The following is a 25,838-nucleotide window of genomic DNA, read 5'->3' as shown; positions in this document are numbered from 1 at the left end:
ACGATTTTTTTTTCATGAAGTAGATGTATTGCTTCCACAGAAGTGTTACTGCATTTTGCATTACTAATGCATCATTCGTATTCCCTGCGCTGACAGTTGATTGACATCAATTAGTGGCTCATCGGCGCTGCGCTAGTAATCTCTGCCGTCCTCTTTTCTGACATCTCTCATTTTGATTTCTCTTCATATAAACACGGCAGTCACTTGGTTGTCCTATCTATCCTGCTTAAATGTCACTGCATAAACACAGGCAGTGAAGACGAAACCGTATAACTGAGGTACAACCATGGCACTAAGAGTGTCAGACTTCCAATTAATGGAGTGAATGGCGGAATTTGGAGGATGCCTCAGCACTACACGCTTTATAAATTCAATTTTATTACGACAATTAATGTCATCCTTAATTTAATGATGTGGTACATTCCATAACCATCTGTTCACTATGTTTACTTCGCCAGTAAAAATAAACAGCCCGGTTTAAAATAAAGCTGCTTGGATATACATAAATATTCTCAGCAGATAATAAAACCTGTGAAATATAGTAATGTTCTATTCCCCTAGTATTCATTGCATTCCCTTCTTTCTTTACACTGTGCTCAAAGGCTACCCACTATGAATTACTTCATTTTGTTAGTTGAATCAATATTCCGTGTATTCCCAATGAAATAACAATGCTGGAACTTTTTTTTTTTTTTTCGTGGACCCCTGCATAATACTGTTCCTCTATTATTCTTCCTGGAAATATATAAATTGACAATCTGGTATTACCAGTCCCTTGTCAATAGGGTGTCTCCATTCAGAGTCTGACACTGTCATCACTGATTAAACGGGGTCCGTGTGTGTAGGGACATGAACCATCAATGAGGGAAACCATAACACCCAGTTGTCAATTTATTCATACATTTAGGCTACATTCACATGAACGTAGCCCACCTCGGACATGAAAAACTGCTGTTTTCCACGTCCGAGGTGGACCCGTGCAGGACGCATTTTAACGGATCCCCCACAGACTAGAGTCTATGGAGGGATGCGTGATACGCAGTAAAATAGGACATGTCCTATTTTTCAGCGGACCGTTCAAAAAGCGCCATTGAAACAACGGTCGTGTAAACGGCCCCATTGAAATACATGGGTTTGTGTGACGGCCATTGTTTTAACAGCCGTCACACGGACAAGGATTCACGTTCGTGTGAATGAGCCCTTAAAGGAGGAATAACAGAGCACATTTTTCAGGATTGATGATCCAGAATTGTTATTTCAGGGAGAATGCAAGTATGCAGACCTATCAGGAGAGCTGACATGTCCTCTTTAAATGGGCTTTTTTTATTTGCTATTTTTGGAATTTTTATTTGCAGTCAATCAGAGGTTTATTGAAGAAAATATAAAAGGGGAAAGGGGGGGGGAAATCCTGGTATATAAAGGCACTTGGCTCAATTGGCTATGAAAATACAAATTTATTGATATATAGCTAAAATGTATGATCTTGCAAAAATAACATTTAAACAAACAAGACAAACAAACATCACAAACCCGGCCGGGTAAGTGTAAATATAGTTCACCAATTAAGGAAGAACAATCCTGCTCACAAGCCGTATACAGAGGACAAAATTCGCCTCATGTGGCTATGTAATAAATTGGTGAGCACTATTGTACAAATCAAGTATAAGTCAAGAATAATAATTACACAGTAGTTTTAGATAACTGACATAGTACCAAAGACATGTTTAAATTGCAATATAAGGACCGGAGAGTCCAGTATTGGTTCAACTGAACATAATGGACTAGAACATTTGTAGCACACATATAGCAAAATAATGCTGGTGGTTCATAGAGGCTACTCAGGCAGAAATGGATCTTGCAATAGACAGAAGAAATTCAGCACATCAAGTAAGTATATAATATGGTGTACTTATCCCGCCGGTAATGCACGGCAACCAGGTAGAGATGGCTTTAATACATTCCTCTCGTGGTTGGAAACCACGGTTCAGCAAAGTTCCTTTCCAATGCCGGAAATCAATAACCGCTGAGCGGCCGCGCATCCACTGTCGGGCAGTGACAGGAAATCGCGTACAAATGGCAGATAGATGTGCACTTGATGAAAGTGCTTCATACTGAGAGCTCGTCTGCATGCATTCACAGGTAGGTATATGCTATTGTAGCCGATGGGTTCCGTGCTCCAGCATTTGCAAAAGGTTTCTCTTTATTCCACGATTGAGGCAGGCAACACGGGATTCAAAAGACAACAGAGCCGACTGTTTCACGTCCTTCAGACGCTTTATCAAGGCCTTTGATAAAAACTAATTTGAAAGTTGCACCAAACACACTGACTGATATTTTTATAAAAAAAAAAAAAAACCCTTTCGAAGGTGTACATATCCTTTTAAGTGCAGACTCTCTTTAATCAGGGTGTGATCTATTCACACAGGGCTCCCAGCTGGAAAGAAAATCAGGTGATTCAAGCCTGTGGTAACTGTACCGAGCCTCGCTCGTGGTAAATTTTTTGGACGTTGTGTGGTTTGTGGTACTGGGAAGTTGGCCTTCCCCCTGGCAGTTAGAGACACTGCATGTTTAGTTAGTGCCGGAAAGGCAGAGGACTTTTGTTTGTTTTTCATGTGGTCCTTTGCACCTTTTTGTTGAATATACTAATACTGTCCAAGGTCCAGTCTAAACAAAAACCCTGTTGTGAACTAAATTTCCTGGTGTACCTGCTCCTGTGAGTACGTCTACCACAAAGGTCCCACGAGCTAATCCGGTTACATTATAAAAAAATATATTTCTGACTACCTGAAAACCCTTTCGTTGAAGATACTGACTGGCTTGTCAGTTAGAACACATGTTATTATTAGGGAGTAGGGATGTCCATAGAAGAGCAGGTGGTGACACTTTTTACTCACTAAGGTCTTAGTTGATGCTGTATAATGTTTTATGTCCAGTCATCACCTTCGGAGTGTGAGATCACGTCACTACCCACACTCAAAACATCATCTTGACATTGTTGAATTGGCTGTAGAATGAAGCTATGGATGGGCTGATCCCTCTCCGATGTAAACCATTCATGACCTGATTATTGCTTGAGATAAAATTGATGGAAAAGTTAATCCAATATATTGGGACATAATGTGTTTTTGGCAAAATGGATATGCATTCTCAAACTGCGGTCATTGTCCCACTTTATTCTCTGGCATTTCCAATGCTCATTGGCTGCGTTTTAATATAACATAAGTTTATAGTTAACATTTTAACAAACTTACAGACCTATAAGTTAAGAAAACAGTCTTCACTGTGCCCCCTTCCCCCAAAATATGAATAGATATAAAAGTCCCCCTCCTACCAAGAACAATCAAAAAGGAAGCTGATAGTTCAAGCTATGCATCAGATCATATGCGCTAGAATCAACTTGTATGAGATGACATCCAGAACCAACAAATTGCATATTTGATGTTTTCTAAGTATTTATGCGGGCATACAGCTACCTAGTGTGGGACCACGTATGCTTAAAGGGATTGTCTCAATAAGACAAACCCTTTTTAGATTGAGAGCGACCCTGTGATCCGTGGATGTTACATTGGAAATTTTGTATTACATGGCAGCCCTTTGCTCTGGCTAATAGATGGGTTCCTAAAACTGAAACCTTCCTCTGTGATCTCCATACGCTTTAATATGTCATATGGAAAGGGGTTGTCTTCATGAGACAACTCCTATAATGTACAGGACGTTTTAGTGAATGCAGTTTTATACCATCCAACAAAAGGGATTGTTATATGGAGCAGAGCACATTGTAATCCTATGGTGAGAAGTCTCTGTGTATTAAATGTAATGTAGAGATTATTACACGGGGAGATGTGCTGTCGACAACGATAACCGCTTCGGCATTTAAAACGATGCAATCAGCCGATGAACGTTGTCCTGTTTACAGCGGGCAATTATTAGGAACGAGCGTTCTGTGAACGCTCGTTTGCCCGATAATTGGCCGGTGTAAAAGGGCCCTTATCCTTATATGTAATTTGGCCATAAAATACAGTAGTCTATAAAATAATTTAAACTATTGTCTTATGTAATTGAAATTTTCCTAGTTAACATATAGTTTTCCTTCTCATTTGATGGGAAGATGTGTTACAGGGTATATAATAAAATAATTTCTTTAGAAAAAAACTATGTGTAACCTGTCAAGCGTTTTTATTCCAGCCTGAAATCTTAACGTATTTTTGCAGACATTGGCAACAAGAAACAACATGGTACTGCCCTGCCAGGACCTTCCTTCTCAATATCACCATCGACTTACAGCACTCCTTGTTGTGGGGTTGTGGCTTTCCCTGGAGTGTGGCTTCTGCTTCTCTTTTTTTCTCTGTATATGTACAAGCTGTACATATACAATGCACCCAATAGGAAGCAGAAGGGGAATAACAACTGGATTGCACTCACACTGGTAGGAATATGAGGGGACAGGCGAGGAAAGTCCAGGGATGCCAGGGAACATACAGATATAATCACACTGGCTTGTTGTTTGAGAAAAGTGATTGTGAGAACATGTTGGAGTCCCATGATATATCCTGTTCGACAGAAAACATGGATGAGAACTTTGTAGAATAAGGTCTGACACATATTTACTACACGTGTTTGTATATATTGTGTTTTGGATGTTAGTCTGAGATAGTTGTTGGGGTTGTACTTAAACAGACGGAGATCAACAAGAGGTCTGATCCTCATGTTCATCCTTTAAGACACAGGCATGGTTAAATGTCAACACCATGTTAAACATATGTTTGCAGTTCTATTCCTCCACTGGAAGGATTATACCATACCAAATCTTATTTTGGATTCTACCATACCATTAGAAATTCATTAGATTATGACTTTGATTGTGTATCTATAAAGCAAGAACATTCTGAACTTTGCGGCATGGAAAGTTCATGAAATGGATTATAACCACTTTGGTCCATGCCAGGCTGCTAAGAAATGCAATAAGACGTCTTGAACCAATGATAGGCGGGTTTCTTTTATTTTGTACTTTTATGCTTTTTGGTATCTGTTTACAATTTCGCATGCTACATTTTAAATGCTGTGAAAATTGTGCCTGAATGCTTGGAAACATGAGATGAAAAGATCCTCAGTATTTTTATATTTTATGTGACATTATGACAACGAAACTCTGATCATCTATATCCGTGTGTTACCTGCATTTTTTTGCCATATTTTTGCCTTATTACACACTGCATAATTGCCTATGTAAAATTGACAAATATTGATTGCAATCCCCTCATTAACCCGAGAGAATGCTTTTCGGTCTTCTGAAAATGCTGCAGTAACCTACATAGGAAGCTGACCTATATTGAGCATACCTATGAGTGAAGGATGGCTTTTCAATCTCCAGAACTTTTCACTAGTTTCCCATGCAAGAAATAACTTTACCCTGTACAACTTGATCCATCAGAACACCTTGTTTTATATTTCTACATAGTACATACTTGAGAATAGCAAGATACTGTATGTTTTCTTTCGTTGAAGGCTTTTTAAGTGTACCAAGTTTCGGTTTTGTTCACATCTTCGTCGACTACGCTATTGATTCCGCCAGAAAAACGGAAACCATTAGCAACAGAGGCATTACCATTGAAATTAATGGTAATGCAAATGGAAAGCCTTGGGTTCCCCTGAAGGAAAAGTCTGACGGAACCCCGATACAGATGTGTACGAAGCCTTATTTGCTCTACAGAATATTCAAATATAAAGAATAGTAAAACCATAGATAAAACAAATATATAAAACTAATTTATAAGGTTACAAGTGTGTCGGCGATTCACAGTACGAGCAGATAAGGAATGAAGAGGAAGCAGTGCTCGTATGAGTGCCGCGGCTCCTTCGAAACAGTTGATCGGCGGGGGTGTCGGGAGTCGAACGCTCACTGATCAGATATTGAAAGCCTATCATGAGGATAGGCCAGCAGTTTCTTATGACTGGACAACCCCATTAAAGACCGCACTCACGTCCGGTATTAGTGTAGAAACATATTTATTACTACAACAGCTAAAACATAGCAACGTTTCGGCCCATATGTATATCCGGGTCTTTTTCAAGCCTGACTATACATATGTGCGAAATATGAGTGCTGTCATCAATTAAAATTCTGATACTATAGGACTGGAATGGGGTTTGTCTGGAGGGAACGATGTGGCACCAGCCTGAGATCTTGGCGTTAGTGATGCTCCATCAATTTTTCTTCTGATAACAGAAAGTGCAGCCACATTGGTTGTCACCTTTGAATTAGCATCTCAGAGACATTTGTCAGCATGATCACTTTACCAACAGTTGCCGAGATGCTAATTTAAAGATGAAAATATGGCTGCACTTCCTGTTACCTTTTCACTGGAAAGAAAGCAAAATAAATAAATAAAGTGTTGGCTACGGCTCAATCTTCTAATTTACTAATATTTTCAAAATTGTAAGTTCTAGGTGAAAATCTTCTAGTGTGACTTTTTTTTAAAAATAAAAAAAAAATAGATTTCTTAGATTGTAAAAGGTATTCTTATAAATAAACTTCTCCACCTAAGCCGCCCCCCCCCCCCCAATGTTCATCCATTTCCACCTATAGGTTAACACATTATCTCATCCACCTCTTGACTTTGTCTATTGTAAGGAAAAAAGAAGTGGACAATTCTTTACAAAGAAGGAGCTTTAAACCCTTCGGCAAATTAGGTTTAATGTGGATAGATGTAAGGTTATGAAGTTGGGCCGAGGAAATAAATTCTACAATTTTGTATTGAATGGTAAAGTACTGGGTAAAACTGCCATTAAAAAAGCCTAGAGGATATTTATGGACAGTAAACTTAACTATAGTAACCAGTGCCAGGCAGCTGCTGCCAAGGCAAATTCAACTAAGCAGTGCATCAAAAGACGCATGGTTACTGAAGAACATAGTTTTGCCTCTATACAAATAACTAGCCAGAAAACAGATGGAATATTGTGTATAAATTTTGGGCATGTGTATATAAGAAGGACATAGATGTAATAGAGCAGATGTGACAAAAGTAATTATGGGAATGGATTGCAGTAGTAGAAAAGGTTAAAAAACGTGGGGTTAGAAAAAAAACGTCTTAAGGACAATGTAGAAATATATGAATGGACAATACAGAGAGCTGTCTAATCTTTTTATACCCAGGACTGTAACCATGACCAGGGGGAATCCACTACATCTAGAGGAAAGAAAGATTCACCATCATCATAGACAGGAATTCTTTACTGTGAGAGCAGTGAGATTATGGAACTCTCTGCCACACGATGGTGTAATGGTTGATTCACTGAAGTTTAAAGAGGCTCTGTCACCAGATTTTGCAACCCCTATCTGCTATTGCAGCAGATAGGCGCTGCAATGTAGATTACAGTAACGTTTTTATTTTTAAAAAACGAGCATTTTTGGCCAAGTTATGACCATTTTTGTATTTATGCAAATGAGGCTTGCAAAAGTACAACTGGGCGTGTTGAAAAGTAAAAGTACAACTGGGCGTGTATTATGTGCGTACATCGGGGCGTGTTTACTACTTTTACTAGCTGGGCGTTGTGTATAGAAGTATCATCCACTTCTCTTCACAACGCCCAGCTTCTGGCAGTGCAGATCTGTGACGTCACTCACAGGTCCTGCATCGTGTCGGCCACATCGGCACCAGAGGCTACAGTTGATTCTGCAGCAGCATCAGCGTTTGCAGGTAAGTAGCTACATCGATTTACCTACAAACGCCGATGCTGCTGCAGAATCATCTGTAGCCTCTGGTGCCGATGTGGCCGACACGATGCAGGACCTGTGAGTGACGTCACAGATCTGCACTGCCAGAAGCTGGGCGTTCTGAAGAGAAGTGGATGATACTTCTATACACAACGCCCAGCTAGTAAAAGTAGTAAACACGCCCCGATGTACGCACATAATACACGCCCAGTTGTACTTTTACTTTTCAACACGCCCAGTTGTACTTTTGCAAGCCTCATTTGCATAAATAGAAAAATGGTCATAACTTGGCCAAAAATGCTCGTTTTTTAAAAATAAAAACGTTACTGTAATCTACATTGCAGCGCCTATCTGCTGCAATAGCAGATAGGGGTTGCAAAATCTGGTGACAGAGCCTCTTTAAGGAGGCTCTGTCACCAGATTATAAGTGCCCTATCTCCTACATAATGTGACCGGCGCTGTAATGTAGATAACAGTGGTTTTTATTTTGAAAAAAACAATCATTTTTGAGCAAGTTCTGAACAAATTTAGATTTATGCTAATTAGTTTCTTAATAGACAACTGGCCGTGTTTTCACTTTTTACCAACTACAGAGGAATGTACAGAGGAATGTATGACGCTGACCAATCGGTGACCAATCGGCCTCATACACTTATTGTTCCAGCCCATTGTTATAGTGTGATTGTGCAGTGAAAGAAGCTGGGCCGGAACAATGAGAAGTGTATGACGCTGATTGGTCAGCGTCATACACTTCTCTTCACAACGCCCAGTTGGTCAAAAGTAAAAACACGCCCAGTTGTCTATTAAGAAAGTAATTGGCATAAATCTAAAATTGTTCATAACTTGCTCAAAAATTATCGTTTTTAAAAATAAAAACCACTGCTGTTCTCTACATTACAGAGCCGATCAGATTATGTAGGATATAGGGCATTTATAATCTGGTGACAGAGCCTCTTTAAGAAAGGCCTTGATGCTTTTGTTAAAAAAAAATTATATTACAAGTTATGGGTACTGGATTCCAGACATGGGACGTTGATCTAGGGATTTTTTTCTGATTGCCATATTTGGACTCTGGAAGAAATATATATTTTTTTCACTAATAAGAGGCAATTGGCATCCACGTTATAGTTTTTTTTGGTTTTTTTTCTACCTCTTGATCAACATGGTAGGATTATAGGTTGGACTTGATGGACCTTTTTCAATTTTATCAACTATATAACTATGAATTTGGGGATATTATTGAAATCTCATTTAACCCCTTAACGCTCAGCGACATACTATTCCGTCGTGCTGACCGCCCCGTTCGCGCTCAGTGACGGAATAGTGCGTCGCGGGAGTAACGGCCATTTCGGCCGTCTTCCCGACACATGGGAGGGGTGGACTTGTCAGATCAAGTCCTGAAGCCCCACAGCGCCATGCGGTGTGGTATAAGAAGCTGGCCGTGCACATCAATATCAAGAACCTAATCTTTAGGGACCAAGAAGGGGGCACCCAGTACTTCTGGAAACGAGGCCACACGCATCATACCAGGGCAACACTTTCCAGAAGAAGTTCCCCAAACTGGCAAGAAGGGAAAAAGTCAAAAGAGGTGCAAAGTCTGCCATAAGAGGGGGATAAGGGAGGACACAATATATCAATGTGACACGTGTCCCGAAAAACCAGAGCTCTGTATGAAAGAGTGTTTTAAAATTTATCATACATCCCTTGGTTTATAATTTACCCCAGTTTTACTTACCCTGATGTACTCCGCACAGCTTATCCCCCCTCGTCTTTCCCTTCTGAGCCCTGCTGTGTGCCCAGGCAGCTGATAACAGCCACATGTAGGGTATTGCCGTACCCAGGAGAACCCACATTACCGTTTATGGGGAGTATATCTCTGGTGGCGCATGCTGGGCACAATATATTGGACACTGAAATGGCATAGATATATAGAAAATTGCAAATCTCACACTGCACCATCTGCTGTGCATTTCCTTTTACACAATACCTGTGGGGTCAAAATGCTCACTACACCTCTAGATGAATGCCTTAAGGGGTGTAGTTTTTAAAATGGGGTCACTTCTTGGGGGTTTCAAATGTACTGGTACCTCAGGGGCTTCTGCATACATGACTTGGCACCAGAAAAGCTCCTGTAGGCCTAATGGTGGTCCTTTCCTTCTGAGCCCTACCATGGGGTCAAACGGCAGTTTATCACCACAAATGGGGTATTGCCGCACTCAGGACAAATTGGGCAACAAAATGGGGTATTTTATTTCTTGTGAAAAAAAGAAATTTTATCAAAAATGACATCTTATTGGAAAAAATTTCATTTTTTTAATTTCACAGCCCAATCCAAATATGTGCTGTGAAAAAACTGTGCGGTCAAAATGGTAACAACAACCATAAATCAATTTCTTGAGGGGTGCAGTTTCCAAAATGGGGTCACTTATGGTGGGTTTCCATTGCTTTGATATCTCTGGGACTCTGCAAATGCAACATAGCACCCGAAAACCAATCCAGCAAAATCTGGACTCCAACAAACACATAGCGCTCCTTTCCTTCTGAGCCCTCCCATGGGCCCAAACGACAGTTTATCACCACAAATGGGATATTGCCGCATTCAGGACAAATTGGCCAACTAAATGGGGTAAATTATTTATTGTGAAAATAAGAAATTTTTATCAAAAATGACGTTTTATTGGAAAAAAATTCATTTTTTAAATTTCACAGTCCAATTCAAATACGTGCTGTGAAAAAACTGTGGGGTCAAAATGGTAACAACAACCATACTTGAATTCCTTGAGGGGTGTAGTTTCCAAAATGGGGTCACTTTTGGGGGATTCCTACTGTTTTGGCACCTCAACACCTCTTCAAACCTGGCATGCTGCCTAAAATATATTCTAATAAAAAAGGAGGCCCCAAAATGCACTAGGTGCTTCTTTGCTTCTAGGGCTTGTGTTTTAGTCCACGAGTGCACTAGAGCCACATGTGGGACATTTCTAAAAACTGCAGAATCTGGACAGTACATATTTAGTAGTCTTTCTCTGGTAAAACCTTCTGTGTTACGAAAAAAAATCGAATAAAATTGCAAGAAAAATGAAATTTGCAAATTTCACCTCCACTTTGCTTTAATTCCTGTGAAATTCCTAAAGGGTTTAAAAACGTTCTAAATGCTGTTTTGAATACTTTGAGGGGTCTAGTTTTTAAAATGTGGTGTTTTATGGGGGTTTCTATTACATAGGCCCCTCAAAACCACTTCAGAACTGAACAGGTACCTTAAAAAAAAGACTTTTGACATTTCCTTAAAAATATGAGACATTACTGTTTATGTTCTAAGTCTTGTAACGTCCAAGAAAAATATATATATTTTTTTTTTTCAAAAAACGATGCCAATCTAAAGTAAACATATGGGAAATGTGACCTACTAACTATTTTGGGGGGTATAACCATCTGTTTTACAAACAGATGCATTTAAATTCAGAAAAATTCTATTTTTTTCAAAATTTTCTCAACGTTTTGCAATTTTTCACAAATATACACTGAATATATTGAACAAATTTTACCACTAACATAAAGCCCAATGTGTCACGAGAAAACAATCTCAGAATCGCTTGGATAGGTTTAAGCATTCCGCCGTTATTACCACATAAAGTGAAATATGTCAGATTTCAAAAATGGGCTCTGAGCCTTAAAGAGGCTCTGTCACCAGATTCTTAAATCCCTATCTCCTATTGCATGTGATCGGCGCTGCAATGTAGATAACCGTAACGTGTTTTGTTTTTTTTTAAACGTTCATTTTTGGCCAAGTTATGAGCTATTTTATACATATATATATATATATATATATATATATATATATATATATATGCAAATGAGGTTTGAAATGGACAACTGGGCGTCTTTTTTTCGTTATGTCCAACTGGGCGTGTATTGTGTTTTTAACTGGGCGTGTTTACGTGTATGACGCTGACCAATCAGTGACCAGTCAGCGTCATACACTCCTCTACATTGATTTACACAGCAGCGATGTGCAGCCACATAAACAAAGATTAACGTTAATCAAGTGTCCTGATAATGAATACACATGATCATCCAGCCTGGACGTGATGTGTATTCAGAATCCTGACACTTCTGAATCTTTTCTTTGAGATTTCTAGCAAGAGAAACGAAATCTCGCGAGATTACGAGGTAAACGAGATTTTGTTTCACTTGCTGGAAATCTCACAGAAAAGATTCAGAAGTGTCAGGATTCTGAATACACATGACGTCCAGGCTCGATTTCATGTGTATTCATTATCAGGACACTTGATTAACGTTAATCTCTGTGTATGCGGCTGCACATCGCTGCTGTGTAAATCAATGGAGATGAGTGTATGATGCTGACTGGTCACTGATTGGTCAGCGTCATACACGTAAACACGCCCAGTTAAAAACACAATACACGCCCAGTTGGACATAACGAAAAAAAAACGCCCAGTTGTCCATTTCAAACCTCATTTGCATATATATAAAATAGCTCATAACTTGGCCAAAAATTAAAGTTTTTTTAAAAAACAAACGTTACTGTTATCTACATTGCAGCGCCGATCACATGCAATAGGAGATAGGGATTTGAGAATCTGGTGACAGAGCCTCTTTAAGGCCAAAACAAGGCTGCGTCCTTAAGGGGTTAATAGATAAACTTAGTTTTTTTTTAAATTTCAGTATCTTGCCCCAGGAAAAATTGATTTGTCCATTTCATGGTTGTATGAGGTCATTAGACAGAACAATTGGATGTAATGACTGGGATTTAATGGAATCGATGCAAGGGAGAGGTTTTGCCATAGGAAGAGGTGACTAGTTATCTGGGGACATCATTAGTGAGGTGTTAGAATAACAGTACTGCCCAAGAGCTAGCTAAATACACGGATGTAGGAAAAACAAATTAAGCAATTGGTTTTGCACTAATGATTTTATATGGTAGCCTTGTGGCCTGCCAGTGTACAGCGTTCATTATTGGGAAATGTTCCATGTACAAAAGTAACGATTTGCTAAAATATGGAGAATTTATCCTGCAAAGTTCATTGTCGTCTTGTCTAAAGTAAAGGAACACACATTGTTATTTTTTACATCATGTATCATTTCTATGTTAAGGTTTTAGCATTTGCAAAGGTTAAAAAAATGTATATTGCTGAAATTCTATTGAAGAAACTTGGCTAAAGAAGATGCTTAATATACCTTCTGTGTGGCAATAAAGAGGGCATTTATGCACATACATCCCACATAATCGTTCAGAATTAATTGTAAAAAAAATCACTTTATTTGCACGTTTAATTTTGGTAGGTACGAAATATGTTGTGGTGTATGCAGTAAAATATACATAAATAAATATATACATTATATCTTCATGTTGATTTAGAAGTCAAATGAGTTGTTTTTTTTTACTTTTGTGATCACTGTATGATGAAGGGTGTACGTTTCTACTATTTCACATCAATGTAAGTACTCCACAGACTCAACTAAGCCCCAATGAATAATCTATAATAAAGCCCCCCATCTACCATGTGCCATGTATAATACTGGTATCTTCTTATGTAGCAGAGGGACTTCTAGCCCCCTCCGGTATTAGGGCCCCGGTGCGACTGTTACCTTTGCACCCCCATAGGTACGACCCTGTGTTGTTTGTGCTGGACAAGAGTATGGAACACAGGGTAGAATGGATTATACAAATATTGAATTTATATATCAGCTTTGGTTGTTATTAGATTATATAATGAGTATATTGATAAAGGGGTTGTACACACATGGTCACTTTTTCCCTCTGGACAAAGAAAGCAAATTGGTTTTTCAATTGTCATTTTCGGCTTAGGTCTGATACATTTTTATAGGCAACAAATTACTGCTGATCCATTCCTATGATTATATGGGCGCACCTCCGCAGGTTATATCCAAAGAAGAATAGGCTGTCACTCTACAAGAGTAGTGGATGAAATTATTTAACCCCTGTAACCCCGTATTCCCCTCTGATTCCGCAAAATATTGATCTCAACAGAGCGTAGGTATACTTTAATAGTTGACCGCTCATAAAATACTAACATCTCTATCTGCTATGTTACACCTTATATGTTCATTACTTTTGTGACTATACTTGTCTCCTCATCCCCAAATCTCCATGTGTTCAGCAGTCCCGAAAAGGGAAAATTTCATTCTAAGAGATGGTATTTAGGAATATTGAAAAGAATGCAGTGGAGAGAATGAAACATACATTATTGCTGCATTTGGTTGTTACATTGTGTATTAATTATGTATGATTTCTATAATAGGTCCTGGAAATAATCGCATTCTGCATCCTGCTGTACGTGTACAAGAGGAAGGGGGTGAATCATATTGTGGTTTTGCTACTTCTGGTAGCTCTGCTGGGTGAGTTGTCATTTCTTTCTGATGATCATCTTTTCTCTTTTCATTATCGTTTGTTTAAATCAAACTCTTAGTAGACGACATCTGTTCTAATGTTTGTTTTGTGATTCACATGAAAGAGTTTCTGAAGGGACGTGTGTTTTGAGAGTGTTCTAGTTCTATGTCTTATGTTCAATACTTCACGCTTCAGCTTTTGTTCTGATTTAAAGGGGTTTCCCGTTTATTGTCAATTTAAGCTTATTCATTACCTAATGAAAAGTAATAAAAAAAAATTGACTGCGTATATTTGGGCCTCTGTACTGAGCTTTTTCCATTCACTGACCGCAAGCACAGATCTTGAAAATAGCACGGAATCAAGCCCCCCACCAGGTTTAAGGTATCTGCTTGCTGTCAATGAATGGAAGCAATGGTTACATCCAGCTATTAAAAACCTTTCCTGATCATATCTAACTGGCACAGGTGCGGGGCTCATTGCAGGAGAGCGTGCTAAAACCCTAAAAGGGCTTTATGTGATTAGAAAAACATGTCTGCCTTCATCCACAAACAGAACCACTTTTGCTTGACGGCTGTCTGATATTGCAGCCCTGTCACATTCACTTGAATGGGTCTGCGATATAAGGCACAGCCCACTTTAAAGACATTGTCTGATTTAGAAAACCCATTTTATGTGGGAATTCTGGGGCTCCTGAATGAGGGACCCCCTCTAATAGCCATAGCAGAGAATGGCCACAAATGGCATCTCTCGTAGAAATGTGTTATTCACCCAACATACACACAACGTTTCACCTTCCCATTGAAGGCATTATCAATATATATAGGTATTCAATACAAATTATGCAGGACTTCATTACACACTTTATATATCTCTCTCTCTCCTTTTTTTCAGCTTCGGTAGCAGTGATTTCGGTAAAAGCTGTAGCTGGTATGATTGCAATGACCTTGAAGGGGGATATGCAGCTCACTTACGCCATCTTCTACGTCATGGCAGTTGCAATGGTCGCATCATGTGTCTTTCAGGTCAAGTAAGTCATGCCACTTTTAGCTAGAAACACATCCGTCCGCCTGACAGCCCTGATTTGTCTGTTTGACCAGACAGGTCCTTCTATAACAGAATCTTAATGACTACTGTCTGTATTTGCACAACATAGTTAAACGTCTGTGTGATCTGTGCTCGCTGTTATCTGGCTTTTGCATTGAGAAGTAATTGATGCAATAGTTAAAATCTGTACTAAGAATCGGTATAATTAATCTTCATTCTCAGACGTCAGTGCGGTTTCATCCTTAATTATACATAGACATGTCTACTTTTATTGTTTGTTGTTAAAGGGCTTTAGAAGTAAAAATAACACCATATATTTACAGGACACCAAATAAAATAAATTTACTGGAATAAAATCAACTAATTAAACTTCACTTCAAAGTGAACCGCATCTGTCTGTAATTAACTCTCCATATCAATCGTTCATACGTAAAATGGGAGCTTGACCCAAATAGAATATCGCTTGCAGCAGGTCATAACATCAAAAGGGTGCTCTACTAAGTACAACCTAAGGGGAAAAAAAAAAAGTACACAGCGCCACATGGTGCAAGATAAACCTGATGGAAAAGGTAGAACAAATGTAAAGGAAGGTGATTGCGCTCACCTTTACAGATTGTACAATTCAGGTACAACACTGATGTAAGCATGTAAGAATTTGAACAAACAGCTGATGCTCCCCAATCCAGATGCCGGTAACATGGAAGCGTGGTACCACAATGTAATAGTAGAATTGGAAGAAAAATGTATGAATATACAGGGGAGCGCTACTAGTAAGTAAACGGTTAACAATGGTAAATTCCTTGATTTATTAAATATAGGCAACGCGTTTCAACACAGGACATGTGTCTTCGTCAGGCCAAGGAACTTCCTTGGCCTGACGAAGACACATGTCCTGTGTTGAAACGCGTTGCCTATATTTAATAAATCAAGGAATTTACCATTGTTAACCGTTTACTTACTAGTAGAGCTCCCCTGTATATACATACATTTTTCTTCCAATTCTACTACTAAGTACAAGACGCTTGTCATAAAGGGATTGAATAATTCTGAGACTGCAGTAGTCCGTAAAGGGGTTTTCCCAGAATAATAAATGATCACCTATCCACCAGATACATGATAATTTTTTGATCACTCAGACCCCCCACCGATTGTAAAAAAAAACTGGGGTTTCGACACCCCATATCATCCTCACTGCGCACCACCCACAGTGAGGAGGAACTTGTATGGATCAGCAATCGAGCATGTGCCTGCCGCTCGGTTCAATGTCTATGAGAATGACAGAAACAGCAGAGCGCTGTACTCGACTATTTCCATCATTCCCATAGACTCTGAAAGGAATGGCAGCACGCATGGCCGGCCTTAGGGGTATGCGAGCTGTGTGAGCGCACAGGGCGCTGCACCCTCCCAGCATGTAGGGGGCGCCACTGGGCTCTGCCTCTACTCTGTGGTCTGTTCTTCGTTACACACACGGAGTAAATAGCAGAGGAGGGAGCTCTGCCCACAGCCCGTCCTGCACGAAGCCTGTGATCCTGTCAGCAAGGAGATATGGTGAGCATCTGTGTGTGTGTGTGTGTGTGTGTGTGTGTGTGTGTGTGTGTGTGTGTGTGTGTCTCTGCGTGTGTTTGTCTCTTTGTAAAAGTGTGTGTTCAATATTAAAGTAGAACAGATAAAACTAAGATATCTCTGCTGCCCCTATATACCCTGCTGCCCCTATATATCCTGCTGCTTCCTATATACCCTGCTGGCCCCCCATATATCCTGCTACCCCTTATAGAACTTACTGTCCCCTATATACCCTGCTGGCCCTTATATACTCTGCTGCCCCTTATATACTCTGCTGCCCCATATATATATATATATATATATATATATATATATAATATATATATGCCTCTGTGTGTGTGTTTATATGTGGCTTTGGGTATAGTTATCATCTACAACATTTTCTGTAATCAGAGAGTTATCACTGTGTTATCTGTGGTTACATAGGACTGCAGGTAACGCTACTACATTATCTGTTCTCAGAGAGTTATCGCTGTGTTATCTGTTGTGTTACATAGGACTGCAGGTAACGCTACTACATTATTTGTACTGGGTATATATGGGTCTGTTTGTGAATGTGTCTTTGTGCTTGTATATATGTGCCTTTTATGTATTTGTATATGTTCCTGTCTGTGTATTTATCTGCCGGTGTGTGGGTGTCTATATGTGTCTGTACGTCTATATATTTACCTGTATGTATATATTCCAGATGTGTGTATGTATATTTGCCTGTATGTCTAAAAATCTGTCTTTATGTATGTACAGTGTATGTACGTGTCTATATATATATATATATGTGGTTCATTTTCGGTTTGTGTAGGAGGCGGCAATAGAGAGTCCCGCACAGGGAACCATCCAACCTAAAGAGGCTCTGTCACCAGATTTTGCAACTCCTATCTGCTATTGCAGCAGATCGGCGCTGCAATGTAGATTACAGTAACGTTTTTATTTTAAAAAAACAAGCATTTTTGGCCAAGTTATGACCATTTTTGTATTTATGCAAATGAGGCTTGCAAAAGTACAACTGGGCGTGTTGAAAAGTAAAAGTCCAACTGGGCGTGTATTATGTGCATACATCGGGCGTGTTTACTACTTTTACTAGCTGGGCGTTCTGATGAGAAGTATCATCCACTTCTCTTCACAACGCCCAGCTTCTGGCAGTGCAGACAGCGTGTTCTCGAGAGATCACGCTGTGACGTCACTTCCCCAGGTCCTGCATCGTGTCAGACCAGCGAGGACACATCGGCACCAGAGGCTACAGTTGATTCTGCAGCAGCATCAGCGTTTGCAGGTAAGTAGCTACATCGACTTACCTGCAAACGCCGATGCTGCGGCAGAATCATCTGTAGCCTCTGGTGCCGATGTGTCCTCGCTCGTCCGACACGATGCAGGACCTGGGGAAGTGACGTCACAGCGTGATCTCTCGAGAACACGCTGTCTGCACTGCCAGAAGCTGGGCGTTCTGAAGAGAAGTGGATGATACTGGAAGAGAACACGCCCAGTTGTACTTTTGCAAGCCTAATTTGCATAAATACAAAAATGGTCATAACTTGGCCAAAAATGCTCGTTTTTAAAAAATAAAAACGTTACTGTAATCTACATTGCAGCGCCGATCTGCTGCAATAGCAGATAGGGGTTGCAAAATCTGGTGACAGAGCCTCTTAAGCCCGGCCCTGGCAGCGCGCATATTTGACCGCTACTCCATTCAATGTCCTCGCCACTGTGTTCGTACAGTGAGGCGGAACAGGAGGTTTGGGACCCCCATTCTCACGATCAGTGTGGGGTCCCAGTGATCAGAAAATTACCACCTATCCTGTGAATATGTGATAATTTTATGATTCTGGGAGAACTGCTTTAAAAGTGGCATTTTGTGTTGAGTTTGGGGAAACCACTTGTTATATTAGTTGTGTTGAGCTACTTAAATTGTTCTTGCTTGATTGATTTTTTGCAAACACCTGAAAGCTTGTAAATTTTTTTAATAAACCTAATTTTGATTGCAACTTTACATGAGATAACACCTTTATGTCCCTTACTGCAAAGGTTCTACACTATCTCTTATTATTGTGAATGGCTTTGATTGAAGTTACATGACCAGTGCTTACAGCACCACTGCTTTATCAATCCTATGACAACACTTCCTTCTACTGGTGTGACACATCTGTATTTTCATTGAGACGTTGATTTGCATGATTTGCTGCTTAAAATGTTAAATTCCTAACTACTGGTTAGGATGTTAACAATACTGTGGATGGAGATTCAGATCCATAATATGTCCCTAAGGCTGGGATCACACGACCTATTTTCAGACGTAAACGAGGCGTATTATGCCTCGTTTTACACCTGAAAATAGGGCTGCAATACGTCGGCAAACATCTGCCCATTCATTTGAATGCGTTTGCTGACGTACTGTGCAGACAACCTGTAATTTACGCGTCGTCGTTTGACAGCTGTCAAACGACGACGCGTAAATGGACTGCCTCGGCAAAGAAGTGCAGGGCACTTCTTTGCCACGTAATTTGAGCTGTTCTTCATTGAACTCAATGAAGCACAGCTCAAGATTTACGAGCGTCTCAGACGGCTCGCAAAATGCGAGGAGGAGCATTTACGTGTGAAACGAGGCAGCTGTTAGGGTATGTTCACACGAGGGCGTCCGTAACGGCTGAAATTACGGGGATGTTTCAGCCTGAAAACATCCCCGTAATTTCAGCCGTAACGGCATGTGCAGGCGCTTGAACGCCGCGTCAATTACGGACGTAATTGGCGCTGCTATTCATTGGAGTCAATGAATAATGGCTCCATTTACGCCCAAAGAAGTGACAGGTCACTTCTTTGACGCGGGCGTCTATTTACGCGCCGTCAATTGACAGCGGCGCGTAAATTACGCCTCGTGTGAACAGACAAACGTCAGCCCATTGCTTTCAATGGGCAGATGTTTGTCAGCGCTATTGAGGCGCTATTTTCGGACGTAATTCGGGGCAAAAACGCCCGAATTACGTCCGTAAATAGGCCGTGTGAACATACCCTTAACAGTCTGTCTTTTCACACGTAAATGTCTCTCATCGTGTGAACATACCCTTAGACAACACTGAACTGTCAGAGCAGAGGAAAAGTGGTATTATGAGGACTCTGGAGCAGAGGAGCTGGCGGCACCAGTTTTTTTTTCATGGCTTGAATGTTCATCAAAGAGGCTTTTATATAATTTGGTAATTTTCCTTTAACGAAATATCAGCGTCTTAGACTTATGTTCCCAGGCATAAAAGCACAACAAAAAAAAAATCTTATTTCTGTACTTAGGTTATTGTTTGTTTGTTTTCCTCAACCGTAAAAGAAACATCACTGAAAATAAGTGCAGAAAATGAAATTTAATTACGAGAATTAGTCTTGTACACTGCATGTGCATTTTTCAGGGATTAATTTTACATTGTGTCTGCTTTTTCGATCTCCGAGGGGTAGTTATTTATTTAATTTGGCTTCCTGAGTACATTATGAAGTAATTCTAGGTCCTGCTGAACACCATGCTCTATAAATATTTATGAGGCTGGTAAATCTTTATTAAAACGTCTACCGCATTATTCTCACTTCCATTTCTTCTATATTTATTTTTCTGTGTTTAGGTTTTTAAATCAGGCAATGCAGCTTTACAATGCAACTGAAGTGGTGCCAATTAACTACGTATTTTTCACTACCAGCGCTATACTTGCAGGTACTAAACTGTTATATATTTTATTGGATGTTTTTATATACTATGACATATTTTCACCCTGTCTTAAAATGTTATTTTATGAAACCGGTCAACAGCGGCTAGTTTATAGCCAGTTGTAATGGTTTAGACTAAATCCTGACAACTTTTATCTCAGCAGTGTTTTATTGGATTATTAGTCAGAGGTAGAGCCAGCTTCAATAAAAGTCTAATTTTCATGTTTGTTCTCTATCCAAATCAATACTTTCCCATTGCATTCTGTTTTTTTCTATGTAAGCTTTTGGCCTGAGGCTACTCATTACTAAAGTTATAATGTGTGTAATATGGTTCATATTGGCTTTATTTAAAAAAGGCTTTAAAATTACTTCTATGAATTAAAGAAAATTAGCTTGAAGGGGAAATTGAGATGACATTTGCCACGTCAATATTTCGATTATCGAATATTTCGATAATCTTATATATTACAAGTTATAAAAAAAAAATCGCACTTGAGTCATGCTTACAAAACCTAAACCCTCATACACACAACAGGGATGTGTGCATGGAGCATGTATGGCACTCCGCGTGTCAACATATGGCACCTCCATGTGGCACCGTATTATGGTTCTAGGGGAGAATATCTATGTAATACAGCATTTAATGGAACATTAAGGGCTCATGCACATGACCGTAGCCATGTGCACGGCCGTGATTTTCGGGTCGGCCGGCTGCGGACTGTCAGCCGCGAGCCGCCCGCAAAACGCGGGCCATGCACATGGCTGCGGCCATTATTTTCAATCCCGGGCCATGCACGGACCGTAAAAACTACGGTCGTGTGCATGGCCCCATAGAAATGAATGGGGCCGCAATTCTCCCGTGGATTTTCGGGGGAATTGCGGCCACAAAAGCACGTTCGTGTGCATGGGGCCTAAAATCCGAGGCATACAGAGATAAGGTCTGGCCACATTGACTTCTATGGGTGCCGTATTATGGCTCAGGGCAGAGCTTGTACAGAGCTGTAATACAGCTGTGTGCATGTGGTCATTTTAATCTAGCATTAATGGGACTAGATCAATGTCAGATTATCAGACATTATGGATTATAAAACAGGCATGTTAAAACATTATAGAATAGAACTGTAAGGGCCGATAACTTCCATGTAGTTCCAAAGTTGAGGCCCTTTTGCACTGGCCAATTATCGGACAAACAAGTGGGTAAACAGGGCAATGACCAGCTCATAAACGAGCAAACGCTCGTTCATCGGTTGATCGGATAGTTTATGCAGCAATACATATTATCGTTGTCTGTAGCACATCTCCCTGTGTAAACAAGGAGACGTGCTGCTAACATGACGGAAATGTATGGGGACCAGCCAACTTAAAGAGGCTCTGTCGCCACATTATAAGTGCCCTATCTCCTACATACTGTGATAAGCGCTGTAATGTAGGTAACAGTAGTGTTTTTTATTTAGAAAAATGATCTATTTTCACCAAGTTATGAGCGATTTTAGCTTTATGCTAATGGATTTCTTAATGCCCAACTGGGCGTGTTTTTACTTTTGACCAAGTCGGTGTTGTACAGAGGAGTGTATATCTCAGCCGAACCGCGCATGTATGTTAATAGTGGGGTCGGAAGGAAACGCTGGTTCGGCTGACCTCTATCTATAGTGTATGCATACCTATAGAATACCGTACAGTTATAAATGTATAGACAATGGAAGGACATCTTTGACACTTATAAAGAAGTGGGTAGGTGGACATTACAAGAAGCAATAAAAGGAAGTTATAATATTTTTTTGAGAGATTTCCTTTTCTTTCTTTCACAGGAATCATTTTTTATCAGGAGTTTCGGGATGCAGCCTTATTGAATATATTCATGTTTATTTTTGGGTAAGATATTTAATCGTAAATGTTTGTGTGCCTTCTAAACAGAATAGAATGCCAAGTATTCCGAGATGGTCTTGGTGCATACGACCGCCTCTAAACTGGACGCAGTACTTGGAGAGCACGCAATTTTAATAGGTTTTGTTGTATTTTTGTCACTGAGTCGCATTCTATTTTTATATTGTTTCTTTTTGCTTGAGTAATTTGGGACGGTTTGCTAGTTCTCTGATAACCCTATGGAAAATCTTGTGGTGTTTGGCTCAGTCATGCTGTGTCCTTTCCCATCTTCCCACATGTCCTCTCTAAAAAAAACATTCACTTGCACAGTACTCTACTTTTGTTGTGGAAGCTTGAAGCAGAATCTGCTGTAAATATGGCCTTAAATCTGAAGTATTGCCAAAGGAAAAACTCTAGTAAGGGAACTCAAAGTCACTTACTTGTCCCTGTCCTGATCCCTTCCTGTCCAATACTGGTAAAAGTAGAAGAAAAAAATCCTATGCTTACCCTGTAACCCATTATCCAGTAGGAGATGGGTCCAGAAGTGTTGATGGGATTTATCAGTAGATGCCACCAGACAGTCTCCTCACTGTGATAGAGAACACTGGATACCACAAAAGATCGTCTCTTTACCTGACCTAAACATATTTAAGCCTCTGCTTAAAGGAACAGTCCAGGCAGAACTAATCCATTGTGTAATGTGTAGTGCAGGGCCAGGTGGGGCAGTGCAAGACACATGGATTCTTTCTGTCATGCACTGCCCCCTTAAGCCCTGCACTTACATTACACAATGAATCCGTCCGTTCAGTCCAGAGTATTGTTTTGAAAGGAAAGTCTCTTGTATTTAATTTTAGTTTGTCTGTAGAAGAGAAATCCTGTATTTGTACTTTTTTTTAAAATGCTGTAGCTACTTATTAGTTTTTTAAAAACTTCCCTGGCAGCGGCCATAATGTAGACACAGACTTCCTTCCTATATTGTCTGTATATACAGTACAGCAGGGAGTCTATGCCATATGGCTGCTGAAAGTCAATTGACAGAATATTACAGTCTCCAGGGAGGGATCGAGTACACCCAGAGTCCCACCAGAGACCAGGGAGTGTCAGTGGTGATGCATGTAGAGCCTTATCTGTGTGTATAGTGTTGCTATGCTGCCTTATCTAGGTCTCCAGTAGTACATTACAGCTGTCATTAACTCGCCCACCCTCTAGTAATAATGTGATGACTTTGCTCATTCTGTCCAAGTCTAAACAGTAAAGCTGAAAGTGAGCTACAGAAAACAGGAAGTGTTTGCTATTGTGTGTGCTCTAGTGGCCAGTTTATAAACGGTAATATTTCATGATGTAAATAGAAAAGAAAAAAAACGTCGTTAAAAGGGTGCGGCCACGTTGCGTTTATGTTGCGTTTTTAAACCGCAGCAAGTCATTTTTCAATAGAAGTCATTGGTGAAATTTGTGTTATGGACTGACTGCTGCTATTATATTACAATGTGTTTTTTGTGCGGTTGAACACATCTTCATAATGTCCGACAGCATGCGGTTAATGACCGCGCTGCCAATGGTGTTGCTGAACTGCTTGCGTTTTTGCTAACAGTTCTGCAATGCCTTGTAATGACCTATATACAGGCAGCACCTAACAAACTTCATCACCAGTGAAAACTATGTCCATAAAAAACCCGCAACAGAAGTGCAGCACTAGAGAGGCAAAAAACGCATGCAGTTGACCGCATGTGTTTTTTTAAACGCAACAAAAACACATCAAAGAAGCACCATGTGGCCTTACCCAAAATATAAAAAAAATATGTTTGTAATTAAAAATCTGATTTCAATGATCTGTCAATTACAATGGCGAACTGGAGCTTACCTTTACTTTTTTTGTCCCATAAATTTAGACCTATCATTTCTTTGTACCCAGCCACAAAATATTTATTGTTAATAATGTTTAATTCAAGCCTAATGTCAGACTTCGAGATGAATGGCCATTTTTTCTCCTCAGAGATTGAATGCCGTGTTTGACATCATCTTTATATGAAATACAGATCTCCGGAAGGCTCTGTATACACTGAGGCCTTGCCTTGTTTATAATAAGTGAGCAATAAAAACAAGTTTATGGTTCTTTTCAAGTCTATCTAATTCCAAGCAATAAAAAAGCACTTTATAAATGGACGATCCATTAATTAGTCTAATGCTCCGCAGTGCTGATGTCTGGCCTATTTTAGAGTCACTTACACAGAAAACGAGGTTTCATTTTATTCCATTTAGGCCTCTCGGAAACTGAAGTGCTTCACCAGACAATGAATATCAGAATTAACAGAGATAATTGCTGCAGAAAGCAGTCTGGTGTGTGGGAAGACGAGCGTCTTGCATATTAATGCCTGATATTATGAAAGACATAAAAAGTGAAAGGAAATAAAACGACTTTGTAATGTGTTAATCTACACTTTATGGGAAGTGGTTTTCAAATAAAATTATATTTTTCCAAGTAAATGATATAAAAAAGGAGTTGTTTTCAATCAATCATTATAAATATATACGGTATAATCTACTTTTAAGTCTTATTTACCATTTGTATTACACTAATATTGAGTTTTAGGTGTAAAAAGGTGACCGGACTGTAAAGATATTACAAAGTCTGCTAAAACACTCAATATCAATTAAAATATAGCCGCACTTTTGGTGACTCTACATGTATATTATAGGAAACTAATTACACTGCAATTTCTTAAATGGACACTAACTTTTCAAACAATTAATGCTGATCTAATAGTATACCTGTCATAAAACATCTTTGTAATTTACTTTCTGTTAAAATTTAGTTGTTTATCCATGCAAATTCTGTGTGAAGTTACTGCCACTAGGTGTCTCCCTTCCTGTAATTTGTTCTCCACTCCCTGGTGCCAAGCATTGGCCGACCTTGGTTACAGAGCAGAATTGACGAATGCAGAAGTTGGGGGTGTGTCTCTTCACTGCCTGGCTATAACTTTCTATGGAGGGGGAGCAGGGGGAGGGAGCAGAGAGACAGTGTGACTCAGCAACACACGCTGCATAAAAGTCTATGGAGGGGGAAGGGGGAGCCATGAGAAGGAAGCAGTAGCAGAGTGAGAGAGAGATCCAGGCTGCTGGCAAGATTTCTATATCACCCCATGGCTGGATTCTCAGCTACACTGCTCATTACTACTGTATAATGTCCTCAATGTTGCTGCAGCTTCTATATATGTGATAGAGATGGGAAAGCAGGATTCTCCTCTTCTATGTGTGTAGAGTATAGAAGACATGATAGCAGTTGAGGTATGTGCACACACACTAATTACGTCCGTAATTGAGGGACGTATTTTGGCCGCAAGTAGTGGACCGAACACAGTGCAGGGAGCCGTGCTCCTAGCATCATACTTATGTACGATGCTAGGAGTCCCTGCCTCTCTGCAGGACAACTGTCCCGTACTGTAATCATGTTTTCAGTACAGGACAGTAGTTCAACGGAGAGGCAGGGACTCCTAGCATCGTACATAAGTATGATGCTAGGATCCCGGCTCCCTGCACTGTGTTCGGTCCGGTACTTGCGGCCGAAATACGTCCGTCAATTACGGACGTAATTAGTGTGTGTGCACATAC

At 39.9% G+C, this 25,838-nt stretch overlaps 1 protein-coding gene across 4 annotated transcripts in view; it reads left to right on the top strand.

Annotated features, from left to right (window-relative positions):
• Positions 1-25,838, top strand: part of NIPAL2 (NIPA like domain containing 2) — a 109,378-nt gene that overhangs the window by 68,820 nt on the left and 14,720 nt on the right. For 3 of the 4 annotated variants that reach the window (XM_075847674.1, XM_075847676.1, XM_075847675.1), the window contains exons 6-9: positions 13,996-14,092; positions 14,976-15,111; positions 20,285-20,373; positions 22,175-22,238. In XM_075847674.1, the coding sequence (XP_075703789.1) occupies positions 13,996-14,092; positions 14,976-15,111; positions 20,285-20,373; positions 22,175-22,238 (386 nt within the window). Of the gene's footprint in view, positions 1-13,995; positions 14,093-14,975; positions 15,112-20,284; positions 20,374-22,174; positions 22,239-24,488; positions 24,609-25,838 lie in introns of those variants that run through there. The other variant, XM_075847677.1, reaches the window with a different exon arrangement.

The sequence above is a fragment of the Rhinoderma darwinii genome (genome assembly GCF_050947455.1).
Source record: "Rhinoderma darwinii isolate aRhiDar2 chromosome 5 unlocalized genomic scaffold, aRhiDar2.hap1 SUPER_5_unloc_58, whole genome shotgun sequence".
NCBI classification, from domain to species: domain Eukaryota; kingdom Metazoa; phylum Chordata; class Amphibia; order Anura; family Rhinodermatidae; genus Rhinoderma; species Rhinoderma darwinii.
This window is presented reverse-complemented; position numbering and strand designations above follow the sequence as displayed.